At 35.9% G+C, this 23994-nt stretch overlaps 1 protein-coding gene across 11 annotated transcripts in view; it reads left to right on the forward strand.

Annotated features, from left to right (window-relative positions):
* The window catches only part of ITSN2 (intersectin 2), a 128951-nt gene that overhangs the window by 70786 nt on the left and 34171 nt on the right, over positions 1-23994 (forward strand). For 10 of the 11 annotated variants that reach the window (XM_072770876.1, XM_072770880.1, XM_072770872.1 and 7 more), the window contains 9 exons: positions 3195-3370; positions 3668-3812; positions 6713-6918; positions 8859-8923; positions 11498-11664; positions 14922-14967; positions 15052-15173; positions 16900-16996; positions 17435-17626. In XM_072770876.1, the coding sequence (XP_072626977.1) occupies positions 3195-3370; positions 3668-3812; positions 6713-6918; positions 8859-8923; positions 11498-11664; positions 14922-14967; positions 15052-15173; positions 16900-16996; positions 17435-17626 (1216 nt within the window). Of the gene's footprint in view, positions 1-3194; positions 3371-3667; positions 3813-6712; positions 6919-8858; positions 8924-11497; positions 11665-14921; positions 14968-15051; positions 15174-16899; positions 16997-17434; positions 17627-19319; positions 22567-23994 lie in introns of those variants that run through there. The other variant, XM_072770882.1, reaches the window with a different exon arrangement.

The following is a 23994-nucleotide window of genomic DNA, read 5'->3' on the forward strand; positions in this document are numbered from 1 at the left end:
AATGTAATAGCAGGACAGTGCCAGAGTGGGTTGCAAGTACATGCCTTTGATTTCCAAATCCCATGTTCTTTACATCATGCTGTTGCATCACATCATAAGAGGTGATGCTGATTTTGTTATTTTAATAAATTACGGATGAAATTTGAGGAAACTGATCATTTTCTGGCAACCATTAAAAAATCAAAGGAGGTAGATTCTATAGCTCTAACTAGATGCAAGCCTTTGTTCTTTGCAACAAAAGGTCTTTATTATATAGTAACAAACCACATAAAATGGATGAATAAGAGAAGATGCAGAGAATAGCATTTGATATAACTATTGTGATATAATGGAAAGAATACAGGCTTTAGAAACATACTAACTTGAGTTGTAGTCTCTCCTTCGGTTTTCTTCTTAGTGAATTAAGATATTACCTAGAATACCTAGCCAGTGCCTGCTTTCTTTTTTCCCTGCACGGTCACCAGTTTGGTGTATTTTACCAGTTACAAAGCAGATATTTAGTGATACTTGGCATAGGATTTACCAGAAACATCTGTTCAAACACTCAAGATGGTCCCCAGCTACACATTCCTTCTGTTACCATCGCTACCCCTGACAGTACCACAGTCTGGTGGCCCTCCTGTTCCTCCTCCACCTGTTGGTATGATGAAGTTGTGTTCAAGAATGAGGAGATGCAACCTATCTCTGGGCACATTTGATCAAAAGCCTACTTATATTTTTGGTTATATCTTTTATTTATTCTGTCAACAAATATTTTTTGAGGACTATGCTAGGCTAGGAATATAGTAAATAAGACACAGTCTCTGCACATAATGAGCTGATAGTCTGATGAGAAATATATTCTAATACAGTAGAGGAAGGATGGTAGTGGAAAGCTACCAGCAGACCACCCCCATGTCATCAAGCCAGTCTAGTGGCAGTGACAACAGGAACATTATGTTAGCTGGATATTTATTTCCTTATTCTTGGTAAGATAGGAGGCAAGGTCTGATCAGTTTAATGGATGAAGGAAGCAGAAGAGATTTGATTGAAAGTGAAAAAAGATTAGATATCCCACCGAGCCCTGGTAATATTTTCCATGACAACCTGTTTTTCTAGCGTTCATATGTGTTAATGGTATTTTTGAAGTAATAGTTTACATAAACCTGTGAGAACTTAGGTAAATTTTCTAGTTTAAGTCTACGTAGATTGACAAGTAAAATTTAATTAGGGCTATAAATAACAGATGTGCAGTTGGTTAAAATTGACTCCTCAAAAAGCAAACTTGGTCAAATTCTAAAGATTAAATGAATGGGCCTTTTCTTCTTAGAAAGGTAAAAAATATTAAGAAAAAGTGTTAAAGAAAGTAGGCTTTTAAAAGTTTGTAGGAGGGATCCCTGGGTGGCTCAGCGATTTGGCGCCTGCCTTTGGCCCAGGGTGTGATCCTGGAGATGCGGGATCGAGTCCCACATCGGGCTCCTTGCATGGAGCCTGCTCCTCCCTCTGCCTGTGTCTCTGCCTCTCTCTGTGTGTGTGTCTCTCATGAATAAATAAATAAAATCTTAAAAAAAAAAAAGTTTGTGGGAAAAGGAGGAATTTAGTGTTTGAATGCCAGTATTCATACCTGTCAATGATCCTTGCCTTGAGACCAACGTTTAAATCAGGTATATTTCTGTGCATGCTTACTTTATGTTGCATAATTCCTTGGGGTCTTTTGTGTTCCTCTCTTCATTTTTAGTGCTCTGGCTTGTCTAATTTAAACTTGTCTTGGGCAGCCCCGGTGGCCCAGCAGTTTAGCGCCGCCTTCAGCCTGGGGTCTGATTCTGGAGACCCGAATCGAGTCCCACGTTGGGCTCCCTGCATGGAGCCTGCTTCTCCCTCTACCTGTGTCTCTGCCTCTCTCTCTCTCTCTCTCTGTCATGAATAAATAAATAAAATCTTAAAAAAATAAAATAAATTTAAAAAATAAACTAGTCTTAAACTAGATATACAGGATAATATTTTAGCAGTGATTCCTTTTGTTCTATTTCAGAACACTATTTTATAGTTATTACTTATGCTAGCTCTGATAGTACTAATAAGTGAGTTTAGCAGGGTTGCAGGATAAAAGATCAAAATATAAGACAAATGTTCATAGTTTTATTTGTAATAGCCAAAAACTGGAAACAACTCAAATACCCATTACTAGGTAAGTGTATAAACAAATTGTGGTATATCTATACAATGTAATATTACTCAGCAATAAAAGGGAAAATAAATGAGACTATAAATCACCTATGTGTGTTACCAGTTGAAAAATAGTATTTAGAGGAAGTTTTCTGGTTCAGATCTTAGTTCAAGAAGATTCTGTGATAGGAACAGAAAAAAACTAAGCAAAACAAAAATTAATGATTAACTGTAGGAAAATAACAAGTTTGTAAGAAAGGAAGTGTAATTATTAGAACAGTGCATGATTCAGATGTGAGAATTTATTTACATAGTCATAAAAATGTAAACATTGAATATAATTTAACCAAAAATTTGAGATAGCAGTATTGATAGAATAAGAAGATGCAGTACAAGAGAGTTAAGAATGTTGATTTTTCATAACTAAAAGCCAATAGATAATGTCTAAAATTGAAACATTCAAGAAATAGTAGTGTAGGGGTGCCTGGGTGGCTCAGTCGGTTAAGCATCTGCCTTTAGCTTGGGTCGTGGTCCCAGGGTTCTGAGATCGAGCCCCGGTCTGAGATTGAGTTCAGGGTACTGAGCAGAGAGCCTGCTTCTCTCTCTTTCCCCTTACCACTTCCCCTGCTTTGTGCTCTCCTGCTCTCTCTCTGTCAAATAAATAAAATAATTTTTAAAATAGTAGCATAAATACATTATTTAGAAATAGAGAAGATAATACAGAAAAACAACTAAGAATGGCAAGTTACTATGAGGACTGGAAATCAGGGCATAATGAGTGATGGGGTCTTCCATCATAAGCTATGTAGAATGCTGCTTTTTTTTTGTAAACTATGTATTTAACTTGGATAACATTAAAAATTAAATTTTAAAAAAGCACTTGTCAATCATTAGAGATAGTGATCTATTAATTTATAGAAAATGCATTAGTTTTTTAGTTACATGGGCTTAATTCTGAAAATGAGGCCACTATATCGTAGTCTACATTTCCTTCCTTTGTAAACTTGTGGCATTATAACCAATATTAACCCTTCTTTTTGTTTCTGTAGGTTGATGAAAAAACCATAGGAGAACCTGGTTGGCTTTATGGTAGTTTTCAAGGAAATTTTGGCTGGTTTCCTTGCAACTATGTAGAAAAAATGCTGTCAGGTGAAAAATCTGTGTCTCCTAAGAAGGCCTTACTTCCCCCTACAGTATCTGTATCTGCTACCTCAACTTCTTCTGAGTAAGTATTCAGCTAACAGTGAGTTTTACATAGCTTTGCAAATGTATAAATACCTAATAGGTATTCATATCAGCCTGCTACTTAATCATATTATAATCTATGCTGGGCTCTTCAAGAGTACCTTTTGTTCCAAATTTCATACTGAAATTTAATAAATAAAAATGTAGATGTTTATGAATTCTTATTTCCACAGTTGTGTTTAAACAAAAAGTAAATTTTATACAAATAGAAAATTTGTAGTACTTCATTAGATTTTAAATGATTAAGTATAATTATGCGAAAATGTTGTGTTTACAGATCACTTTCTTCAAATCAACCAGCATCAGTGACTGATTATCAAAATGTATCTTTTACAAACCTAACTGTTAATACATCATGGCAGAAAAAATCAGCTTTTACTCGTACTGTGTCCCCTGGATCTATATCACCGATTCATGGACAGGTGTGTATCTTTAATTTTTGCTTTATTCTTTCTTTTTTTTTTTTAAGATTTATTTATTTATTTTAGAGAGAGAGCACAAGCAGGGGAAGGGGCAAAGGGGAAAAAAACTCAAGCAGACTCCATGCTAAGCACAGAGTTTGACTTGAGGCTCAATCTCACAACCCTGAAATCATGACTTGAGCCAAAATCAAGAGTTACACACTCAACTGACTGAGCTACCCAGATGTCCTTGTGTGTTTTATTCTTGGACATTGCTCGTGTTGACATAAAATAGAATGAAGATTTTATACAAAGGCATCATTTTACTCATTTTACCAGAGTTTGTAGCATTTGGTTTCTGTTCTTATTTATGTGTGATGTATAAATAAATAATTATTAGAAATTTCTCAACAATTCATTTTCATAGCATCCAGTTGCTATAAGCTAAGGTTTCTAAGCTCAAAATATCATCTTTACAAATCTGGTTGTGTTATTATTAATTTGTAGTTATTGTAAGAAGATATTTGGACTTGGGAGTTTTTTGTTTTTTGTTCCTAAAAGAGTCATTTGTGTCGGAACTCTGTTATATATATATATATATATTTAGCTTCTGATTTAGATGTAACCATTTCAGACATTGTTACATTAACATTATTGAAAAGAAATCACAGACTTTATTAGAAAAGAGTCCAGAGATTTTCACCTTCACTCAAAATCATGTTAATTACCTGATTCTATGTTCCAGGAATTTCAATATGTGCTAGAAATTTATTGGAAAAAAAAAATCCCTGCCATTAAGAAGTCGTAATCTAATGAGACAGACACAGAAATAAATAATTGTAGGGTGCCTGGGTGGCTCAATTGTTTAAGCAAGTGCCTTTGGCTCAGGTCATGATCTCAGGGGCCTGGGATCGAGCCCTTCATCTGGCTCCCTGGTCAGTGGGGAGCCTACTTCTCTCTCTCCTCCTGCCCCTCCCCTCCCCCAGCCGCTTGTATTCTCGCTCTCAAATGAATAAATAAAATCATTTAAAAAAAAAAAAAAAGAAACAGTGGTAAAGTGTAAGAAGTATTGTAACAGATTCTACAAAGTCTTGAGATATATAGAGCCGAGAGAGAGATCTCATTCAGTCTGTGGGAATTGGAGCAGAGTTCACAAAAGGCCAAGTATTTGAGCAGGACCTTTGAAGATAAGCAAGATTGTAGCAGAGAAGGAAAGTGAAAAAATAATTTGGGGAGGATCAGTGGGACATGTTAACATAAGGAGTTTATAGGATGAGAATTGTTTATAGTATGGCTAGAGTACAGGATTCATGGAGAAAGGGTCAAGAAATGAATTTAGAGGTTGAAGTTTATTTGTGAAGTGTTTCATATAGTGCCCAGCAACCTGGCAGTGGGCAACCCCTGAAAGTTTCTAAGAGGTGTATATTTTAGAAACCTAACTCCAGCAGTAGTAGAAGGGCCAGATTAGTGGAAGGAAGCAAAGGAGGGAGATCAAGTAAGGAAGGATGTGCCAGTACTAAATAACAAGAGAGGATGATGTGAAACAGTGCCACAATAAAGAAAATGTATAGAAGAGGAAATGGATTTTCCTTCCATACATTTCCAGGGTCTTTAGCTCAAGTAACGAGTAGCATTGTCTTGGGTGGGCATTGCAAGAAGAGGGGATTCGTGGATTCTAAAAATGATATATCTCACATGTGCAACTTCACTGTTTTAAAGACAACCTGTTGAAAAGGCCCAGTGAGCAGTCTGACTTACATGTCTGGAGCTCAGGAGATAAAGTTAAAATTAAGATATATATTTGAGGGGGATCCCTGGGTGGCTCAGTGGTTTAGTGCCTGCCTTCGGCCCAGGGGATGATCCTGGAGTCCTGGGATCGAGTCCCACATCAGGCTCCCTGCATGAGGCCTGCTTCTCCCTCTGCCTGTGTCTCTGCCTCTCTCTCTCTCTCTGTCTCTTATGAATAAATAAATAAAATATTTTTTTAAAAAGATACATATTTGAAAAGGCATAGATATAAATAAGATAATTTAGGGAAATCATGTGAAACAGGAGAGGAAAGGGCCTGGACCAAAGAGAAGACCTGTCAATCACCAGAGAAAGTGAGCTTTCGGAATGGCAGGGGTGCTAAGTGATGTCAGCACTGTTCAGATATCAGAGAAAATAAGACTTTGGAAGAAGCTTTTTAGGCTTTGATGTTATCAATGACCTTGTCAAGGAGAGGTTCAGTAGTGTGGTGAGTGCAGAACCTCGATTAAAATGGATTGAATTTAACACTATTGTATCTTTAAGGAATTTAGAAGTAGAAGTAGAGAGGTGGAGAGATTGACTATTATAGAGAAGCACTTCACGATGTTACAAAATATTTTTAGAAAATAGAGGGCATAATAGAAGATTCAGAGCATGGGTAGAGAGATTAGCCTTATCAACAAAACACTCCTTCCTCAGAGAGGAGGCAAAGAAAGAAAAATGAGTAAGAATAGGAGGAGGAAGATCAGGGACACAAAGCAGAAAAGTGGTGGGAGACAACACAGCCGCATCTCTACTCCTGGTGGGGTAAGCTCAAGTGACCACAGCAAAGAGCCATTGGTAACTGGGGGAAAGGAAGGGTCTCTTTCCACTTGTTTACGATGTCTGCCTGATGGATTTATGAATACATTTCTTGAGTGCCCAGTATATCTTCCATCCCAGTGATGCTTAATACCAAGCTGTTGCTTTGAATGGTAGGTGTTCAGTCTTTAACTTTTAACACAAAGCTACTCAAATGTTGTCTGTCATATATAATTTTAAATTCATTAATAGGTGAAGGTTAAGTCACCACCACGCCAAATTGGTCCCTGTTTAAACAGTAAGTTATGTATTAGGAAACAGAAATTACCTTTTTTTTTTTCTTTTTTAATTTTGTGGTTTTGTATTCACAGGGACAAGTTGTAGAAAACCTAAAGGCACAGGCCCTTTGTTCTTGGACTGCAAAGAAAGATAACCACTTGAACTTTTCAAAACATGATATTATTACTGTCTTGGAGCAACAAGAAAATTGGTGGTTTGGGGAGGTACATGGAGGAAGAGGATGGTTTCCAAAATCTTATGTCAAAATCATCCCTGGGAGTGAAGTCAAGCGGGAAGAGTAAGCATTTTGTATTTACATGAGATGTGGATGTTGGTGTTTTCAGTAATGAGTCAGCAGCCATGGAACTACTGGCTGTACCGTAAAATAAAACAATTATGCTTGAGTTTGACTATCAGAAGGGTAATTCCTAGAGTGAAAAAAGCATGCTTCAGATATTTATATCAGTTTTAGAGTATCTTTTATTCTAGTTATTTCAGATTGCTAAAGTTTTCAAAGTGCTTAAAATTTTACATCTGTTGTTTTCTTTGTGTCATCAAGTCAGTTAGAGGAGTTACATTTCATTCCTTTGGAACATTTCTCCCTTGTTTACTGTGCATTGTCGGTATTTAAATGTTCACCGAGAAGCTCTGTCTTTGTCAAAGTGTAGGGTGTGCTGTTTCTGGGCCTCCAGAATACCTTGTGATCAAACCTCTCTTGTTGCTCATAACAGACTGGATTGTAGTTATCCATTTTCTTACCCCTGTCCCTTATGAGATCGTAAGCTCCAGAAGGGTGCGATCCATGTCGTCTTCTTGTTGCTTTTCAGTTTTTCCCTGCCCAGTGTAATTTCATTGCATAATAGCCTCTCCATCATGTTGGTTCAGTGAATACAGAGAGGAGTCATGAACTGTCAGTTGAATCCGTTTTTAAGTGAACAAGTAAAAATTAGACAAGGTCTCTGGCATTTATTTCTCAGTCCATAGAGGAGTGAAATCATCAAACAGTTTAAAGGTGCCTGAGATCTTTAAGATGTTTAAGAAATGGGGAGTCTAGGGACGCCTCAGTGGCTCAGAGTGAGTGGCTCAGTTGGTTGCGTGTCTGCCTTCGGCTCAGGGCATGATCCCAGGATACTGGGATTGAGTCCCCTGTCGGGCTCCCTCCAGGGAGCCTGCTTCTCCCTCTGCCTATGTCTCTGCCTCTCTCTCTCTGTCTCTCTCATAAATAAATAAATAAATTTTTTTTAAAAAAAAGTAAGTACTGTAATGTAGCAATGGGCAATTGTTTCTGGCGTTTTATATGGAAATCGATCTAAATAGAAAAGTTATCTGATTGAATGAAAAAAGTCATTAGAAATCAAGAGGCTTGAGTTCTATTTTTTGTCTGGCTATATGGAACAACCTCCTTCATCTGCAGTTTTCTAATAAGATAAAAAGAGTAATCTTTAAAAACCCTTTCAACGCTGAGACTCTGAATTTTTAGTTGAAATGCAGAAATTTACTTTTCAGACTGACATGGAATTTTAGACTTAGAAGTAAGTGATCATAACAATTCAGAGCTGACATGTGCATATTGGCACTGCGCCAGGCCCTTTCTAGGAATTACCTTACTTAAACACCATAGCACTTTATGGAGTAGAAAACTTAAGCACAAAGACAGTAAGTTTAAATGCTTTTTCCCCCTAACTTTTCGTTCAATTACTGATCTTTTCTAACAGATGAGCCATGTAACTTGAAAACCTGCAGTAATGGAGAGTTCGTGCCCTAAACAAGGCAGTCTGTTCAGCTGTGCCATGAGCTGTAGTAAGGTTCCACTCTGTTTCCCTGAGAACTGCCGTATTGTATCATTTCCTTAAGGGTCCTGGAGAATGCATCCTACAGATGTCTAGTTCTTAAATATGACAGTCTTCCAGATTTTTAAAAAATAGTTTTGGGTTAAATTGGAAATTAAAGCTTTACCAATTATGAAAAATAAAGTTTTTATTTTTGTATGTTTAAATGTGTAGTGTGCTCTAAACAGATAGTAAAACGTATACTGTCCTTGTTGCTCCCTATACCAAGCCACGCCCCCTATGAGAATATTTTAGCCTGTGTACTGAGACAATATTTGAATTAACTTTAGAAAGCCCTAGAAGAAAGTACTACAAACACCCACTATATCACCTTTCTTGGTTTTTGCTTGTTGATCTCTTTTTGTTTCATTATTATTTTTTGAAATTTGTTTGTATATTTATTTGACAGACCAGAAACCTTGTATGCAGCTGTAAACAAGAAACCTACCTCTGCAGCCTATACAGTTGGAGAAGGTGAGTTTTTGGCAATTTGTAAATTAAATGGGTGTCAAATTAGCTATTGTCTAATTATCTGACTTCCCACAGTTATTACCCCTTGCCCCCATTTCTGTGTCTTCATTGTTAAAGTGAGTAGGAGAACCTGCCTCTTATCTATTTCATATGAATACTGAGAATATAGGGGAAAAAAACACTTTTAGAAAATCAGTGCTATAAAAATTCAGCATGGACTTGATAAATAAGATCATAAATTTAAAAATGTAGCAAGATAGCATGAAGGCTTTGTTTCCCTGTTTTTTTTTGTTGTTGTTGTTGTTGTGTTTTTTTTTTCAAGATTTATTTATTTATTTATTTATTTATTTATTTATTTATTTATTTGATTTATGATAGTCACACAGAGTGAGATGAGAGACAGGCAGAGACACAGGAGGAGGGAGAAGCAGGCTCCATGCACCGGGAGCCCGACGTGGGATTCGATCCCGGGTCTCCAGGATTGCGCCCTGGGCCAAAGGCAGGCGCCAAACCGCTGCGCCACCCAGGGATCCCTGTTTCCCTGTTATTAGATATCTAGGTTATAGATGTTCAGGATAATAATCATTAAGTAGGGTTTGAAATCAAGGTACACTTTATCATAGTTATTACAAAGAAATTTGAGGGGGATTGTTTAATAACTTATTTTTTATTTTAATTTATTAAAAAATGAAAAATTATCTACCCTAAGTTTCAGACATTTGTATTTAACACTTACATAGCTTTATAAAGGAATTATATTTGTCCATTGTAAAATTAGTTGAATAGTAGAAGTCTATTTTGTTTCTATTCCTGCTCAAGAAAATCAGTTTAATGGTAAAATAAACGATTTATTCGGTATCTACTATATTAAGGATTCTATGCTAGAACCTGAAAAACACAAGGATGAAATTTCCCAAGTCCTCACAATAGACTGGAGAATATAGGCATACCATTGTAAGAAATTCTATAATGAATAAGTAGAACTTAATTTTGAGTAGGACCTATGAATTTACATGGCAGTGCTAGGAGTAGAGTTTCACATAATGACAACGGAAGAGAAAGCTCTTGTGGACAGAGGGAAAGTCATGAGCCAGAGCATGGCTATGTTAGGGAGCTCAGATCACCAGCAAGGCTGGAACCATAGGTTCACTATGGAATGAGTGCTGTGAAGTGAGCCTGGGAAGGTAGCAAGGAGTGTTTGGGAAAGACCTTGTTTATTGCAGCATACCTAAACCTTGTGGGCATTTTTGGTTTTGTTAAATCACCTAAATTGAGTAATACTGGGAACATGAACAGTAAATAAGTTGTAGTAGATGGTGTTCCTGGTCATTTCTAGTTATGATGTACAGATAAAATTCCATGTTGACAAATAAAAATATTTAGAAAAGAATGAATTAGTTTACAACCAGATCATTGACTGTTTATTCTAAGTAGAATAACTGGGGTGGAAACCAAAGCCAATACATTTTTTTAAAAGTCAGTATGTATTGAGCATCTACTCTGTGCCAAGCACTGTGCTAAGAGCTAGATCACTGTGGTAGAATTTGGCCACTAGTACTGATGTCAGCTGAATGCTGGGCATTTCCATAACTGTATATATTAAAGAATCAAAGAGAAAAGAACTTAGCATATTAAAATATATTTTGTATAAGGAAGTTGAAAAAATACTTTAATATCTTGACTATAGAGATGCTGTGTTTTTGAATTTTTTTTATTTTTATTTATTTGTGATAGTCACAGAGAGAGAGAATAAGGAAGTTGAAAAAATACTTTAATATCTTGACTATACTGGAGGGTATTATGCTGAGTGAAGTAAGTCAATCAGAGAAGGACAAACATTATATGTTCTCATTCATTTGGGGAATATAAATAATAGTGAAAGGGAATATAAGGGAAGGGAGAAGAAATGTGTGGGAAATATCAGAAAGGGAGACAGAACATAAAGACTGCTAACTCTGGGAAATGAACTAGGGGTGGTAGAAGGGGAGGAGGGCGGGGGGTGGGAGTGAATGGGTGACGGGCACTGGGGGTTATTCTGTATGTTGGTAAATTGAACACCAATAAAAAATAAATTAAAAAAAATATCTTGACTATAGAGATGCTTCTATCTATTTGTGTTTTTGAATATTTTTTTTATTTTTATTTATTTATGATAGTCACAGAGAGAGAGCGAGAGAGGCAGAGACACAGGCAGAGGGAGAAGCAGGCTCCATGCACCGGGAGCCCGATGTGGGATTCGATCCCAGGTCTCCAGGATTGCGCCCTGGGCCAAAGGCAGGCGCCAAACTGCTGCGCCACCCAGGGGATTCCTATTTGTGTTTTTGGATGTGATAAGACGATGGTGATGATGATGATACAATGAGGAAAAAGAAGAAACCCCATGATAAAGCTTTATGTTAAATCAGATCTTTTTAATTGCTTCATGCTTTTGTCTATTTTAATATGTTTTTACATTAGGTTTCCTTAAATTATAAGGTCTTTTACATTTAATTTACACAAGATTTGGAGATTAACATAATTTTTTCTTTCTATAATCTTATAACCAAAATTAGTTTCTTTTTGCTTTGTTTCCTACAGAGTATATTGCACTTTATTCATATTCAAGTGTAGAACCTGGAGATTTGACTTTCACTGAAGGTGAAGAAATACTGGTGACCCAGAAAGATGGAGAGTGGTGGACAGGAAGTATTGGAGATAGAACTGGAATTTTTCCATCAAATTATGTCAAACCAAAAGATCAAGAGGTAGAGTTATTTTGGTATAGAAACAAAATAATTCCATTTTTCTGTGTTGAGAAGCATACATAAAACAGAGATTCATGTATATATGGTGTTGGTCAGGCTTTGGTTTTAAGGAAACCGTTTAAGGTAGCACCAGTAAAATAGACTTTATTATAGGGATCCTATTAGCTAAGAGGGATAGGATTTGATGAAATTTCTAATACTAGGAGCTATAGGGGTAGGGCTGGGCCTCATCTCATGGTAACTGAAGCTGGGAAATAGTCTCAGATCCAGGAACACTTCTAAGGGATCACCTTGAAGGAGTCTGTGAAACTTTAAGGCTCTGACATTAATGTAACTCACTCTACACTCTGAGGTCCTGCTTCTTTTCATCCTACCACTAGTATGGTACAGTGCAGTGGTTCTCAAACTTTTTGGCTTCAAGAACTTTTTTACATTCTTAAAAATTATTGGAGACTCCTGGGCACCTGAGTGACTCAGTCAGTTGAGCAGCCGACTCTTGATTTCAGCTCAGGTCATGATCTCATCAGGGTCATGAGATCGAACCCTGCGTCAGACTGAGCCCTATGTAGGTGCTCTCAGCAGAAAATCTGCTTGAGATTCTTTCCCCTCTGACCCCCTCTCTGCTCACACACACACTCTCTCTCTCTTTCTCTAAAATAAATAAATCTTTAAAAAATTATTGGGGACCCTAAAGAGTTTTTAAAAATATATGGATTTAAAAAATATATATGTATATATAGTTATATTTTCCATATTCAAAATTAAAACTGTGGAATTTTAGAAGTATTTACTCATTTTAAAGTAACAAAAGTAACCCATTACATGATAATGTAAATAACTTACTTCTTATGAAAAATATTTTCAAACCAAAAATGTTTGGTTAAAAGAATGGCATTATTATATATTTTTGCAAATCTCTTTAATGTCTGCCTTAACTTGAAGACAGCTAGATTCTTCTCTGTTTCAGTATTCAGTCTGTTGTGATACATTATTTTGGATGATGTATATGATGAAATTCACCTCACATAGATGTGAGAGAAAACAGAGAAGTATTTTAATAAGATTTTCAGGTATCTGTGGATATTCTTTGATATTACTATACCAAAACATAGTAAGTGTTAAATTGTTATAGGTTAGTTACATATGGAATCTAAAGCCATGTCAGTGAACATTTCTTACTGTTATATTAAAATTCATCACTCTGTTTTGACATTAAATGGAATTTTTACCTATATCTTGGTCATTTGGAAAATATGGAATCACTGAACTATGCAAATATTCCTTGTATTGCACATTTCATTATACAATATCAAAAAGTTATATTTGTTAATATCACCACTGATCTCATAGGAAAATCTTCAAATACTTTGAAACTGTCAAGTTCATGGTGGTAGATACAGGTTTTCCAAAATTTCAGTTTTCTTTTGAAATCTTGAATTTGGTCCTGGGCAATAAATCCTGTCAGCTGTATTCCTTGATGTGACAGGCATACTTTATCTTTGAGAAAATACCTGCTAAATCCCAAGTCTGAATAGTTTGTGATTTAGTCATTCTTTCACGTAACCATGAAAAACTCAGTTTAGCTCACAGTTTAGTCATACAAATGCTTCTCCTTCTCTTTGAGATAGGCATCTTGCTATTTTCATATGCAGCAGAAATGCTGTAGGCTTGCTTACATTTAGTCACTCAGATTTTTTTAAAGATGGTATTTCATTAAGATTTAATAACATTTTTACTGCTTGATCAAGGACATTCTTTTTTAAATTTTTTCTTCAAAGATTTTATTTACTTATTCATGAGAGACACAGAGAGAGAGGCAGAGACACAGGCAGAGGGAGAAGCAGGCTCCCTGTGAGGAACCTGATGCGGGGCTCAATCATTGGACCCTGGGATCATGAACTAAGCCAAAGGCAGATGCTCAACCATTGAGCCACCCAGGCACCCCGATCACCACCCCTCTTAAGTGATATTGATTTTATTTATTCTACTGTTAACACTTGGCTGTGAAGAATACAATGACCGCTTAGTATAATTTGGCACCACTGTCATAATTAGTACTAAGGTATCAGTAGTTTTGCCTATCATTATAAATGTCAACACAGTGAAAGAGGCAAAATAATGTCTTTAACATTGTTGATGAAAAAGGTCTTTATCTTCCAGACCCCCAAAAGGGGCTCAAGACTGTCTCCAGGAATCCACAAACCACACAGTGATAACCATCTAGGTTGACTTCTGGCTCCAGCACTTAGAGGCCAGGGGACCTTGGACAATTATTATTTCACCTTTCTGTACCTCAGTTTCTTTCTCTGTAAAATGGGGATAATCATAATACTTAATAGTGTTTTTGTCAGAATTAAATAAGTGACTGTATATAAAATTCTTATACCAGTAACTGTTACGTTGTTAGTACTCAAAAAATGTTAGCCCTTGACTACCACCAGTTCATCTTCAGTACTTTCACTATAGCTGTGTTCACTGACAGAAAAAAACTTTCTGTTCCTTCCCTTTACTTGTTCAAATTCCTGAAAAAAAGAAAGATGGTTGGCCCAGCTATCCTGTAAAGTCAAACTGAGGTTATAGTTGCTACTCAGGGCATAGATTTTTTTTGTTCTTATGTGAGATTCAGGGGTAACATGCAAAAAATAATTTAAAATATTACCTCCTAGGCAGCAGGAGTAGAAGTCACGTATGCCTTAAGATATGTTGTATGTGGTGGGCATTGATCCTAACCCAATAAATGAGAGGTATCTGGCCTGGATGATCACGTTTGATACTCAGGAAAGATGCGTTAAACTCTTCTTGTTGAGTCAGTGGATGCCAAGATCAGCCACTTGTATATAATGTCTGTTAGTAGACCAGATCTCCCCATAATTACGTATTGGCTTCTTCACTTACTTGGTTAATATAAAGCTACTATTGATCTTCATTTAAAGAAACAAGAATCTTGGGAATTAGAGATTTCTAATTCCTAATAATCTTTGTATTCTTACATCTGGATTATTAGAAAATGATAAAACAGTATGTCTTGGGCAGCCTGGGTGGCTCAGTGGTTTAGTGCTGCCTTCAGCCCAGGGCCTGATCCTGGAGACCCAGGATTGAGTCCCACGTCAGGCTCCCTGCATGGAGCCTGCTTCTCCCTCTGCCTGTATCTCTGCCCCTCTCTCTCTCTCTCTCTCTCTCTCTCTCTCTGTCTCTCATGAATAAATAAATAAAATCTTAAAAAAAAAAAAAAAACACAGTATGTCTTTTCTTTACAGAATTTTGGGAGTGCTAGCAAATCTGGAACGTCAAACAAGAAACCTGGTATGTATAATAATGAAGTTAAAAAATTACTACAGTGTTTAATAATCTTGAATTCATAGTTTCTTGTTTGTCTTCTTTTCCCAGAGATTGCTCAAGTAACTTCAGCATATGTAGCTTCTGGTTCTGAACAACTAAGCCTTGCACCAGGGCAGTTAATATTAATCCTAAAGAAAAATTCAAGTGGATGGTGGCAAGGGGAATTACAGGTAATAACCTTTAAATAACATTTATCATTTTTATTATAAAAGTATGCATGTTCATTAAAAAAATTAATAGAAATTTTAGATCACCCGTAATCATACCACTTAAGAGAGGTAATCAATATTAACATTTTCATGTATTAAGTTTCCCTCTAGTCTTTTCCCTGTTCATTTTTAGTACATTATAAGTAACAATATGAAGAATAATTTTCCCTACAGACATAACTGTTTTAAAGCAGGTAATAAACCACAGGTCACCTTCTTAAAGGAAAGCATAGCATCATTTTTGTCTAGGGTCACCCCAGGCTTGCAGTATAGCCTCTACCTAGGACAAGGAACATGATCCAGACTGCACTGAGAAAATGCTACTCATTGGACTTGCCCCAACATTAGCCTTTTGTTTTTGTTTTTGTTTTTTTTTTTTTTGCTTTTTTTTTGTTTTGTTTTTTTGTTTTTTTAGCCTTTTGTTTTTGAAACAGCAGTGCAAGGAAAGGAAATGTAGGTATAAATGAACCTAGTTTTTTTCCCAAGATATTAACAGAGAGAGTTATTGCGTATGTTTTAACACAGAAAGAGAGTTCTTTTCTCCTAAAAGTTCCTTACTAGAAAAACTAAAAGGCATTTTAAGATTAAAAGATAAGAGGTATAATAGCTATATTTTTATGTAAGAGTGATATATGATTATAATGAGGGTAAATACAGCCTCATTCTTGCAATTTCTAAGGAACAGTGGAGGTTCTAAATTCAGTGTCTTGAATAACTCCGTGAAATCCTACCTTCCTGATTTGCTTTAAAGATTGACCCAACTAAATGGCAAGCACAGCTCTCCACAAATTGTATTTGTGATCTCTGTATTATTAGCAAAGCCTCAAGAGGTGTTCATTGTGCACATTTTAAGTGTTGACTTGAACTTACTAGGAGAATTCTAGAAGAATTTTAAGTTTATAAATATTATTTGTGTGAAATATGCAGAGAACTTTGAACCCCAAACACCTCCCAGTAGTCTTCTACAATAGCACTTTCAGCAACACTTTGAGATGCATAATGAGTCTTCCGCTTGTTTGATACTGACCTGGAAGGCCAGTGCAGAATTCGGTGGTTCCCAGGACCCACCCTCAAAGTCAGTAATTTACTAGAAAGACTCATAAGACTGAAAGCTATTCTTCTTATAGTTGCAGTTTATTACAGCAAAATAACTTAGATTAAAACTAGCCAAGAGAAGAGATATATGGGGCTGAGTTCAGGACGGTTCCAAAAACAGAGCTTTCATATTGTACTCTCCCAGTGGATTTGTGGATAGCACTAACTCCTAGCAACAACACATACTGAGTATTGTCAGGCAAAGAAGCTCATTTGAGCCTTGGTATCCAGAGTTTTTTTTTTTTTTTTTTTTTTTTTTTTTATCCAGAGTTTTTATTGGAGCTCCATCATATAGACATGGTTCTGCCCATATGGCTAAACTCAGTCTCCAGTCCCTCTGAAAATTGAGTTTATACTCTGTGACCTAGAACACCCACTGTAAGCCACATTGTTAGACTATCTGGCATGGTCAAGGCCCCCAGAGAAAATCAGACACTTAACATATCAGAGGTTTAGAGATTTCCTCCCAGGTGCCAAAGGTAGAGTCCAGACCTCTTTTGGGCTAAATTCTTTACTACACAGCTATTTTTAGTTTATGTCTCAATAATTGTTTTTAATCTTATCTTTCATATTCCTTCTGCTAATTTTGCAGGCCAGAGGAAAAAAGCGACAAAAAGGATGGTTTCCTGCCAGCCATGTTAAACTTTTGGGTCCAAGTAGCGAAAGAACTACACCTGCCTTTCATCCTGGTATGGCGGGTTAACTTGTATTGCATTTTACAGAAGTTTTGTTGAGACTTAACAACTTCTTAGATTAGCATATGCTTTGAAAATGTTTTTTTCATTAACATTTCAAAGCAATGTTATAATGAGAACTTCCTTTCTAAAAAATTCTATGTAGAAACGGCCAACTGTGCAGTGATACCTGAGCCACTTCATTCCTTGAAATTTTTCAAAGTGGAATTGCTTTGCTCTCATACTTAAAAGTGAAGCAATTCATGTGGATTAACTGTAGCTAGGAGATTGTTTTGTAAAATAAGGAATGGAGGAAAGAGGGTGAGAGAGAGCAGCTCAAGGGAAATTTTAGCCTAACTTTAACATTTAATGTTAGAGTAATTTAAACCCAAAAGCAGTTTTAACATGTGATCTTTGTAGGAATAATTAATTATTTTGTTCTTTTTCTGGTAGTGTGTCAGGTGATTGCTATGTATGACTATGCGGCAAATAATGAGGATGAGCTGAATTTCTCCAAGGGACAACTTATCAATGTTTTGAACAAAGATGATCCTGACTGGTGGCAAGGAGAAATCAACGGGGTGACTGGTCTCTTTCCTTCAAACTATGTTAAGATGACAACAGACTCTGATCCAAGTCAACAGTGTGAGTAATATCAAACTGTTTGTCTCTAAAACTAGTGCAAAAGCTTTAATATGCAGCACTGCACTCATTCTGTCCCGGCATATCTTAAATTCAGCACTCTTAGCAAGTACATATTAGTGATGAAAGCAGTAAGATAAAAAGGGAAATTTTTCACAAAATCAAAAATTATACTGCTTTAAATACTTTTTTCTTGGCTTTAGACCTAACTATTAGACTTTATCTGAAAAAAATATATATAATTCTTATATATGTTCTTGGATATAAGCAGTCTACACTTCAACTTCCCTTTACCACCATCCTTTTTTGTCTCTAACAATCTTTTTCTGCTTAATAAAGAGCAGCCAGTGCAGCCAGTAATTACCATATTCACCTACTCAAATTACCCTATACCATGCTATAAAGGTGGTATTTTTGCAACCTTTCATTTAATATGCACATATTTCTACGTCATCCAGGTTAGAAGAAAATTTACAGCTTTTTTTTTTTTTTTTTTTTTTTTTTGGTTAGAAAATTTAAAACCTGTTTAAACTGCAAAACTGTTAGGTGATTTTTTTTTTCAAGAGATGAGATACATGAGTCAAGATCTATTTCACTATTTTTAGAAAATGATCTAGATCTCAGTGTGAAATATGGTATTATACAAAATTATCTCTTAGTTGCCTGGCTTGTCTTATAATTAACATACATTGGTAATAGTTAATAAACAGCACTTGGAAATACTTCTTACCTTTATAAAATGTCACTTTACCCTTTTGATTTTGTGGGTTTTGTTTTTTGCTTCTTTACGAAACATATCATGATTCATCATGATTTATATTTTTATCATTCTTGTGAAATTATCCAAAATATTTAGCCTTTCTTTTTAGTTTAGTTTCTGAGAACATATAAATGGTAACACAGTCACACTGAGATATGCTTATGATTCAGTGCAAGTATTACGAATTTATACTATAATTTAAAATATTAGTACATTATTTTCAACGGAGAACTTGTAGTTCTAAAGATATTTCTGATCCTGGGTGAAGACTTTCCTTTAGATAAAGCAACTAAATATCCCAATTTGAATTTGGGAGGAGTTCAGTTTCTTATGGTTTGAACATTCCCTAAAAATGTGGGCTACCTAAATGACTGTTTTTAAGCTTTGCTGATGGTTTGGCAACTTCCAGTAATTGCCAGTTTATCTAATTAATTAGACATACCTGAGGTGCCTTCTCTGACCCTGAAAAGGGAAGATACTTTTCAGACCTATGGGGTCTGGGAGCTCTTGGACTAGTAGGGGAACCTTGAAGGCACCCAGTAGAGTGGCACATTTGGCTTTTATAGTGCCCAGGATGTGAAGAGATGGTTTCCAAGTACATGGTGGTGGTTTATCTTGTTTTCCAGTGGAGGAACACTTTTTTTCCAATTAAGTCTTACATAATAAGGATATAAAGAATAGATAAAAGCTGTCCTGAAGGAAGAACAGCCAGGAGTGTATGAGTCTGTGAACACTGGTTAAATTTTAGATTATCATTTGTGTTTCTTGGGCCCTTACAATTATTATTTTTATTTTATAATGTGATTAGGATGTTTTTTAAAGATGGAGAATTTTATTCAGATTTGTTTAGTTGATGTTGCATGTTACTAGTCAAATTTTTTCTCACCCACTTAATTTGCTTTATGTTCATTTTATTCCTCATTTTTCTTTTTATAGGACCCAATGTTGTCTTCCAGTGTGAAAGCACCCCAGAGACCCACTATCCAAGTTTGACTCTAGCGTGGAGGCAGGGCAGGCAGCCCTGATCAAATATCTCCTACACAATTCATTAACTTCGTTTGAATGTTAGAGCCACTTGTGATTATTTCTTTGTGTTTCTAATTTATAGTTAAAATTTATTTGTAACAAGTTAAAGGATAGTGGGTCTTTGTGTGGCTTTCCCTGCTGTTCACTCTGGCATCCTTTAGCATTTTTCTTCTTTTTTAATTTGGTAATTACAGGTCATTAGCATGCATATTGAGTTTGCCCTTACATGGTGGGAGTTCAAACACACAAAGACCCACTATTTGCACAAACTATTCTCACTGGTTTGGAATGGGCTGCCATGCTTTTCTAATGTTACTGCAACATGTATATTCATTACAATTCAGATAAAACTTGCTTATGTTTTGCTCTTACGTTTGATCTAATCCTAATCACAATGATCTCTCAACTGGTTCAATATGCGATTTGTTCCCAAATATGCAGTGTTTACTCTGTTACTTTCTTATATGCCACCTGAGTACCAATATTTAAGTTTGTTTAAAGGCTAAAGAACTGGAAATAACCTTTTCTCTATTCTCTGTGTATTTTGGGGTGGGAGCAACAACACTTCTGAGAAGCTTTTCTCAGAAAAGAGGAAAGCAACTTGCCCCAGCAGGATGTGCAGAGTAGGCTGTTTCCTCTGTCTCAGCTGCCCACGAAAGGGCACTGTGGGAGTTCACTTAGGGTCTTTGAGCTCTGGGCTGATGAAGAGCCTGCACCATGTACTGTAGCAGTTGGTTCTTCCTTCTTTATTGGTGGCTTAAAAATGAGTTCTTTTTGAGGAATGAAAGGCTCCCGTCATTGACGGTGAGATATGAAACCTTCCCTAGCTTAGCTTTTATATTTGGAATACATTCTAAAGTCAAAATTTATGATACCTATTTTAATTAGATGACTACCTGTCCCAGATCATAAAAGGACATGCGTTGACACTCTTAATGTATTTAGTAAAAATCATAAGGAATCCTTGAAGAGTTTAAGTGCCCCTGAAGCAGGCATATAAGCTCTATCTAGTCAGGAATGAATTCGAGAGTGGACATTCTTCTGAAACTGCTCTGATGCTAGAAGATTGATTTTACCATCCAGAATTCTCTGGCTAATATTGTCTTCAGATACAAAGGCTACTGTGGCATAGGATTTCACTCCTTTTCCTTGAATGGAAAACACTTTAAAGATAATAAACATTATTATAAACAAGTAAATGATGTGAGAGTACCTAGCTGAAACAAAAAGGAGTTTTAGTAGGCAGTATTAAACTATATTTGAAAATCAATGGGAAGTTTATGCAATTTAAAATGTTTACAAACTGCAGTGCAATCTACTGTTTATGAATGTCAGAGTATTATCAGGAAAAGTGTACATACAATCACAGAGTCTTATTTCCTCACAGAGTTCTTTAAGAAGAGTGAAATATGTTCTTATATCTGAGTTTCAGTTAGAGGCATATTTTGTGCAATATTTATGTTAATGTGCCTATATATTGTGAATGAATAATTTCGGTCATTGCCTAAATCATAACTTTTTCCTTGAGAAAGAATCAACAGTTTAGATAGAACCTTACAAAGTTCAAATGTCTGTGTTTCAAAATGCTTAACATTATTGGAATGTATGATGATGTGTATGTGTGCTCCTTGGGACAGGAATTTCTAGTTATTTAGACCACCTCTATTTTTAGCATTTGACATCATCATGATACTTTTATAAAATATGACAGTAATAGGAAAGCAATAATAACACTTTACAGATGGAATAACAGATTTGCCTGGAGTCACTAAAATAGACAGTGCAAAGACAGTCCTTGTGAATTCACCTGATCTTCCACATTGTACGAATTACTTGGTCTTGCCTTTTATTTTCTGAACTTTTTTGCACTCTTTGATTGGGTTCAGATTAAGGACAGTTACTCTAAATCCATTTTAAACCCCTGAGGGTATAAATCAAACCACTATTAATTAGCTGCACAATTTGGTATAACATTTTCTCTTTATAATTTTGAATTTGGGCTTATCTAATACACTGATAAGTTATCTCGGGGGTAATTTTATAGCTCAAATTGCTTCACTGTAACACTGATAAATATAAGTTATTAAGAATGACATTCAGGTAGAGCTTAGCCTCTGTACTCAATCTGAAAAATAATATATTAATCAGGTGGACTAAATCAAATCACATAATGGCATATATAAGCTGAATGTTGGTCTGGAAAAAAATTTACTGTAGTTCCTGAAATACTACTCTTTGTGTAGGTATTTTGCCATATATTTGAGAGAAAGCTAAAAGTAAAGGAAGTTGAATGACATGGAAGAGTAACCTTAATCCTTCTTAAAAATGCATGCAATCCGTCCTTTGCAGTACCTCCTCTTCGGCCACAAATTTGCTCTCTTCCTCCTTCAGTATGAGAGGCAGCTTTCAGTTAGCTTAGAAAGCAACATTAGAAAGAAAGAGTTTATCAGGAACAGAATTTTAAAATGTGAGTAAATCTGATCCTTGTAGGAAGGATCCAAATACCTGTTTATTTTTAAAAAGAAAACCTATTTGTTTAAAGATTGTAGTATGTGATAATCATTTTTAAAGTATGTGATTAAACCTGATAGGTTTTCCAGTGATGAAAAAAAAATCAGTTCTAAAACCAAAGCTGATTTTTTAGCAAATTTGAAAGTTGAAATCAGTCCCACGCATTGTACAGTTTCCTCTGAAACTTTGAAGAGTCATTTTAAAATAATATAACTATTAAAAATGTAACTGCTATTTTATTTTAAAATACAATAAGAATACTGATAGTTTAAAAGAAAGTAGAGGAAAGAAAAGTAGAGAAAGAAATGCCAATTCCAGTCCAAAGCTTTATTTGCCAAGTTTTCTTAGAATAAATTTTACCAAGTTATAAATTCTTGTAAATAGACTCTATAATGGAAATACTGAGAGACTTTGCCTAAAGTGGCATTATTGGATGCTGCTGTGATGCTACTGTAATAAGTTATTAAATTGTTGCGAAGTGCTGTTTTGCCTTAAATTTTTATTTTGTGTGTCTTGAAACTATAGTATTAAAGATATTGAGATTGTGCAGATGCTGGGCACGCTTGGCATGAGGTCATCTGTTTTTATTTTTACAAAATTGTAATATAACTATGCAAGTGTGTTTATTAAAAGGACACAAACTACATTACTTGTATTGTGTATTTCTTTTGAAGCACCCTTTGAAACATTTTTAATTATATGCAGTTGTGATTGAATTTCTTTGAAATTTCTCTTCCTTAACATAGTCTCTGGGGACAAGCCAACGAATTGTTTTATATCACAGAAGGCAAAAGAAATTTTTAAATGGTCAAGATTGAGATAATTTGATCCAAATAATCATATGTATCTCAAAAACAAAAGAAATTTTGATTTCGATTTGAAAGTAAAAATTGGGATAATAGACTACTATGTTATTTACAGTTTTTACTCCAACTTTTTTCTAAAAAGATTAACGGAACTTACAAGTTGATACTCATTGCAAATGCAGGATAAAACATTCTTAGTACAAAACAAGAGTCTATATGAAAGAAACTGCAGTGAATGCTTGTTTGGAGGCATCAGACCTACATAGTTTTAAACTTAAGTAACCAAGTTACTTGGTTTTCACCTTGAATGGAAGAATATGGATCAAAATCTAACCCATCCATCAATGTCTGGCTAAACAATCTCTTTCCAGAAAACATCTCCTCATCTCTGGAATTGAGTATAAGGCCAAACAAAGGACTAACTGCTGAGAATATGATAATGAGTGTCAGATAGTCCCGGGCTCAGGTAGTACGTTCGTTGCTCTGAGGGGGTCAGGCACATAGGCAGATAATTCTAGAAGAACGTGCTAATAAGCATGGTGATAGACACTGGGTACCAAGAAAGTTACAGAGGAGGAATACCTCATTCACTGTAGATTGGTGAATTAGAGAAGACCTGGAGGAGGCAACTGCAAGACCAATAAGATAAATAGGAGTAAGCAGATTGAGGTGCAGGAGGTGAAGAGTACGAAAAAGACAAGAAACAGCAGGTGGGAGTGATTTTAGAAGCAGTTCAGTATGGCTGGAGTGGAAGTGTAAAGCCAGGAAGATTGAAAGTTAGGGCTTGAGAAGCAGCCCAAAGGTTAAATCTGAGATTCTCTAGCTTGAATGAGAGATTCATTGGGATCATCTGGGAAGCTTTAAAACTATTGATGTCTGAGTCCTGATTTAAATGGGTCTAAAGAAGCATGGTCTATGTGGTCTTTTTCAGAACTCCCCAGATGATTCTGATATGAAACCCAGGTAGGGGAAAAGTGTGAAACAGCTAAGAACGGTTTCTGTGGGAACATTGGCAGTCGGGGATGAATGGGTTGTGTGGGCAAGTTTGTATCTCAGTGGCAGGTATGACAGTAGGATAGTGATGCAACAGCTACAGGAAGGAATTGGAGTTAGGGGAAGAACGTGAGTTTGGTTTTGACTACAGAGCACCAGCAGATGCTGGTAGACTGGACCAGCAGATGGTCAGGATTGAGGTGCACAGCAGCAGGACGACAGCTGGTGGGATGATGTAGGTTGATGGTGTTGAGCCCATGAAAGGTGAGCTGACT

This window comes from Canis lupus, chromosome 12, assembly GCF_048164855.1.
Source record: "Canis lupus baileyi chromosome 12, mCanLup2.hap1, whole genome shotgun sequence".
Classification (NCBI taxonomy): Eukaryota; Metazoa; Chordata; class Mammalia; order Carnivora; family Canidae; genus Canis; species Canis lupus.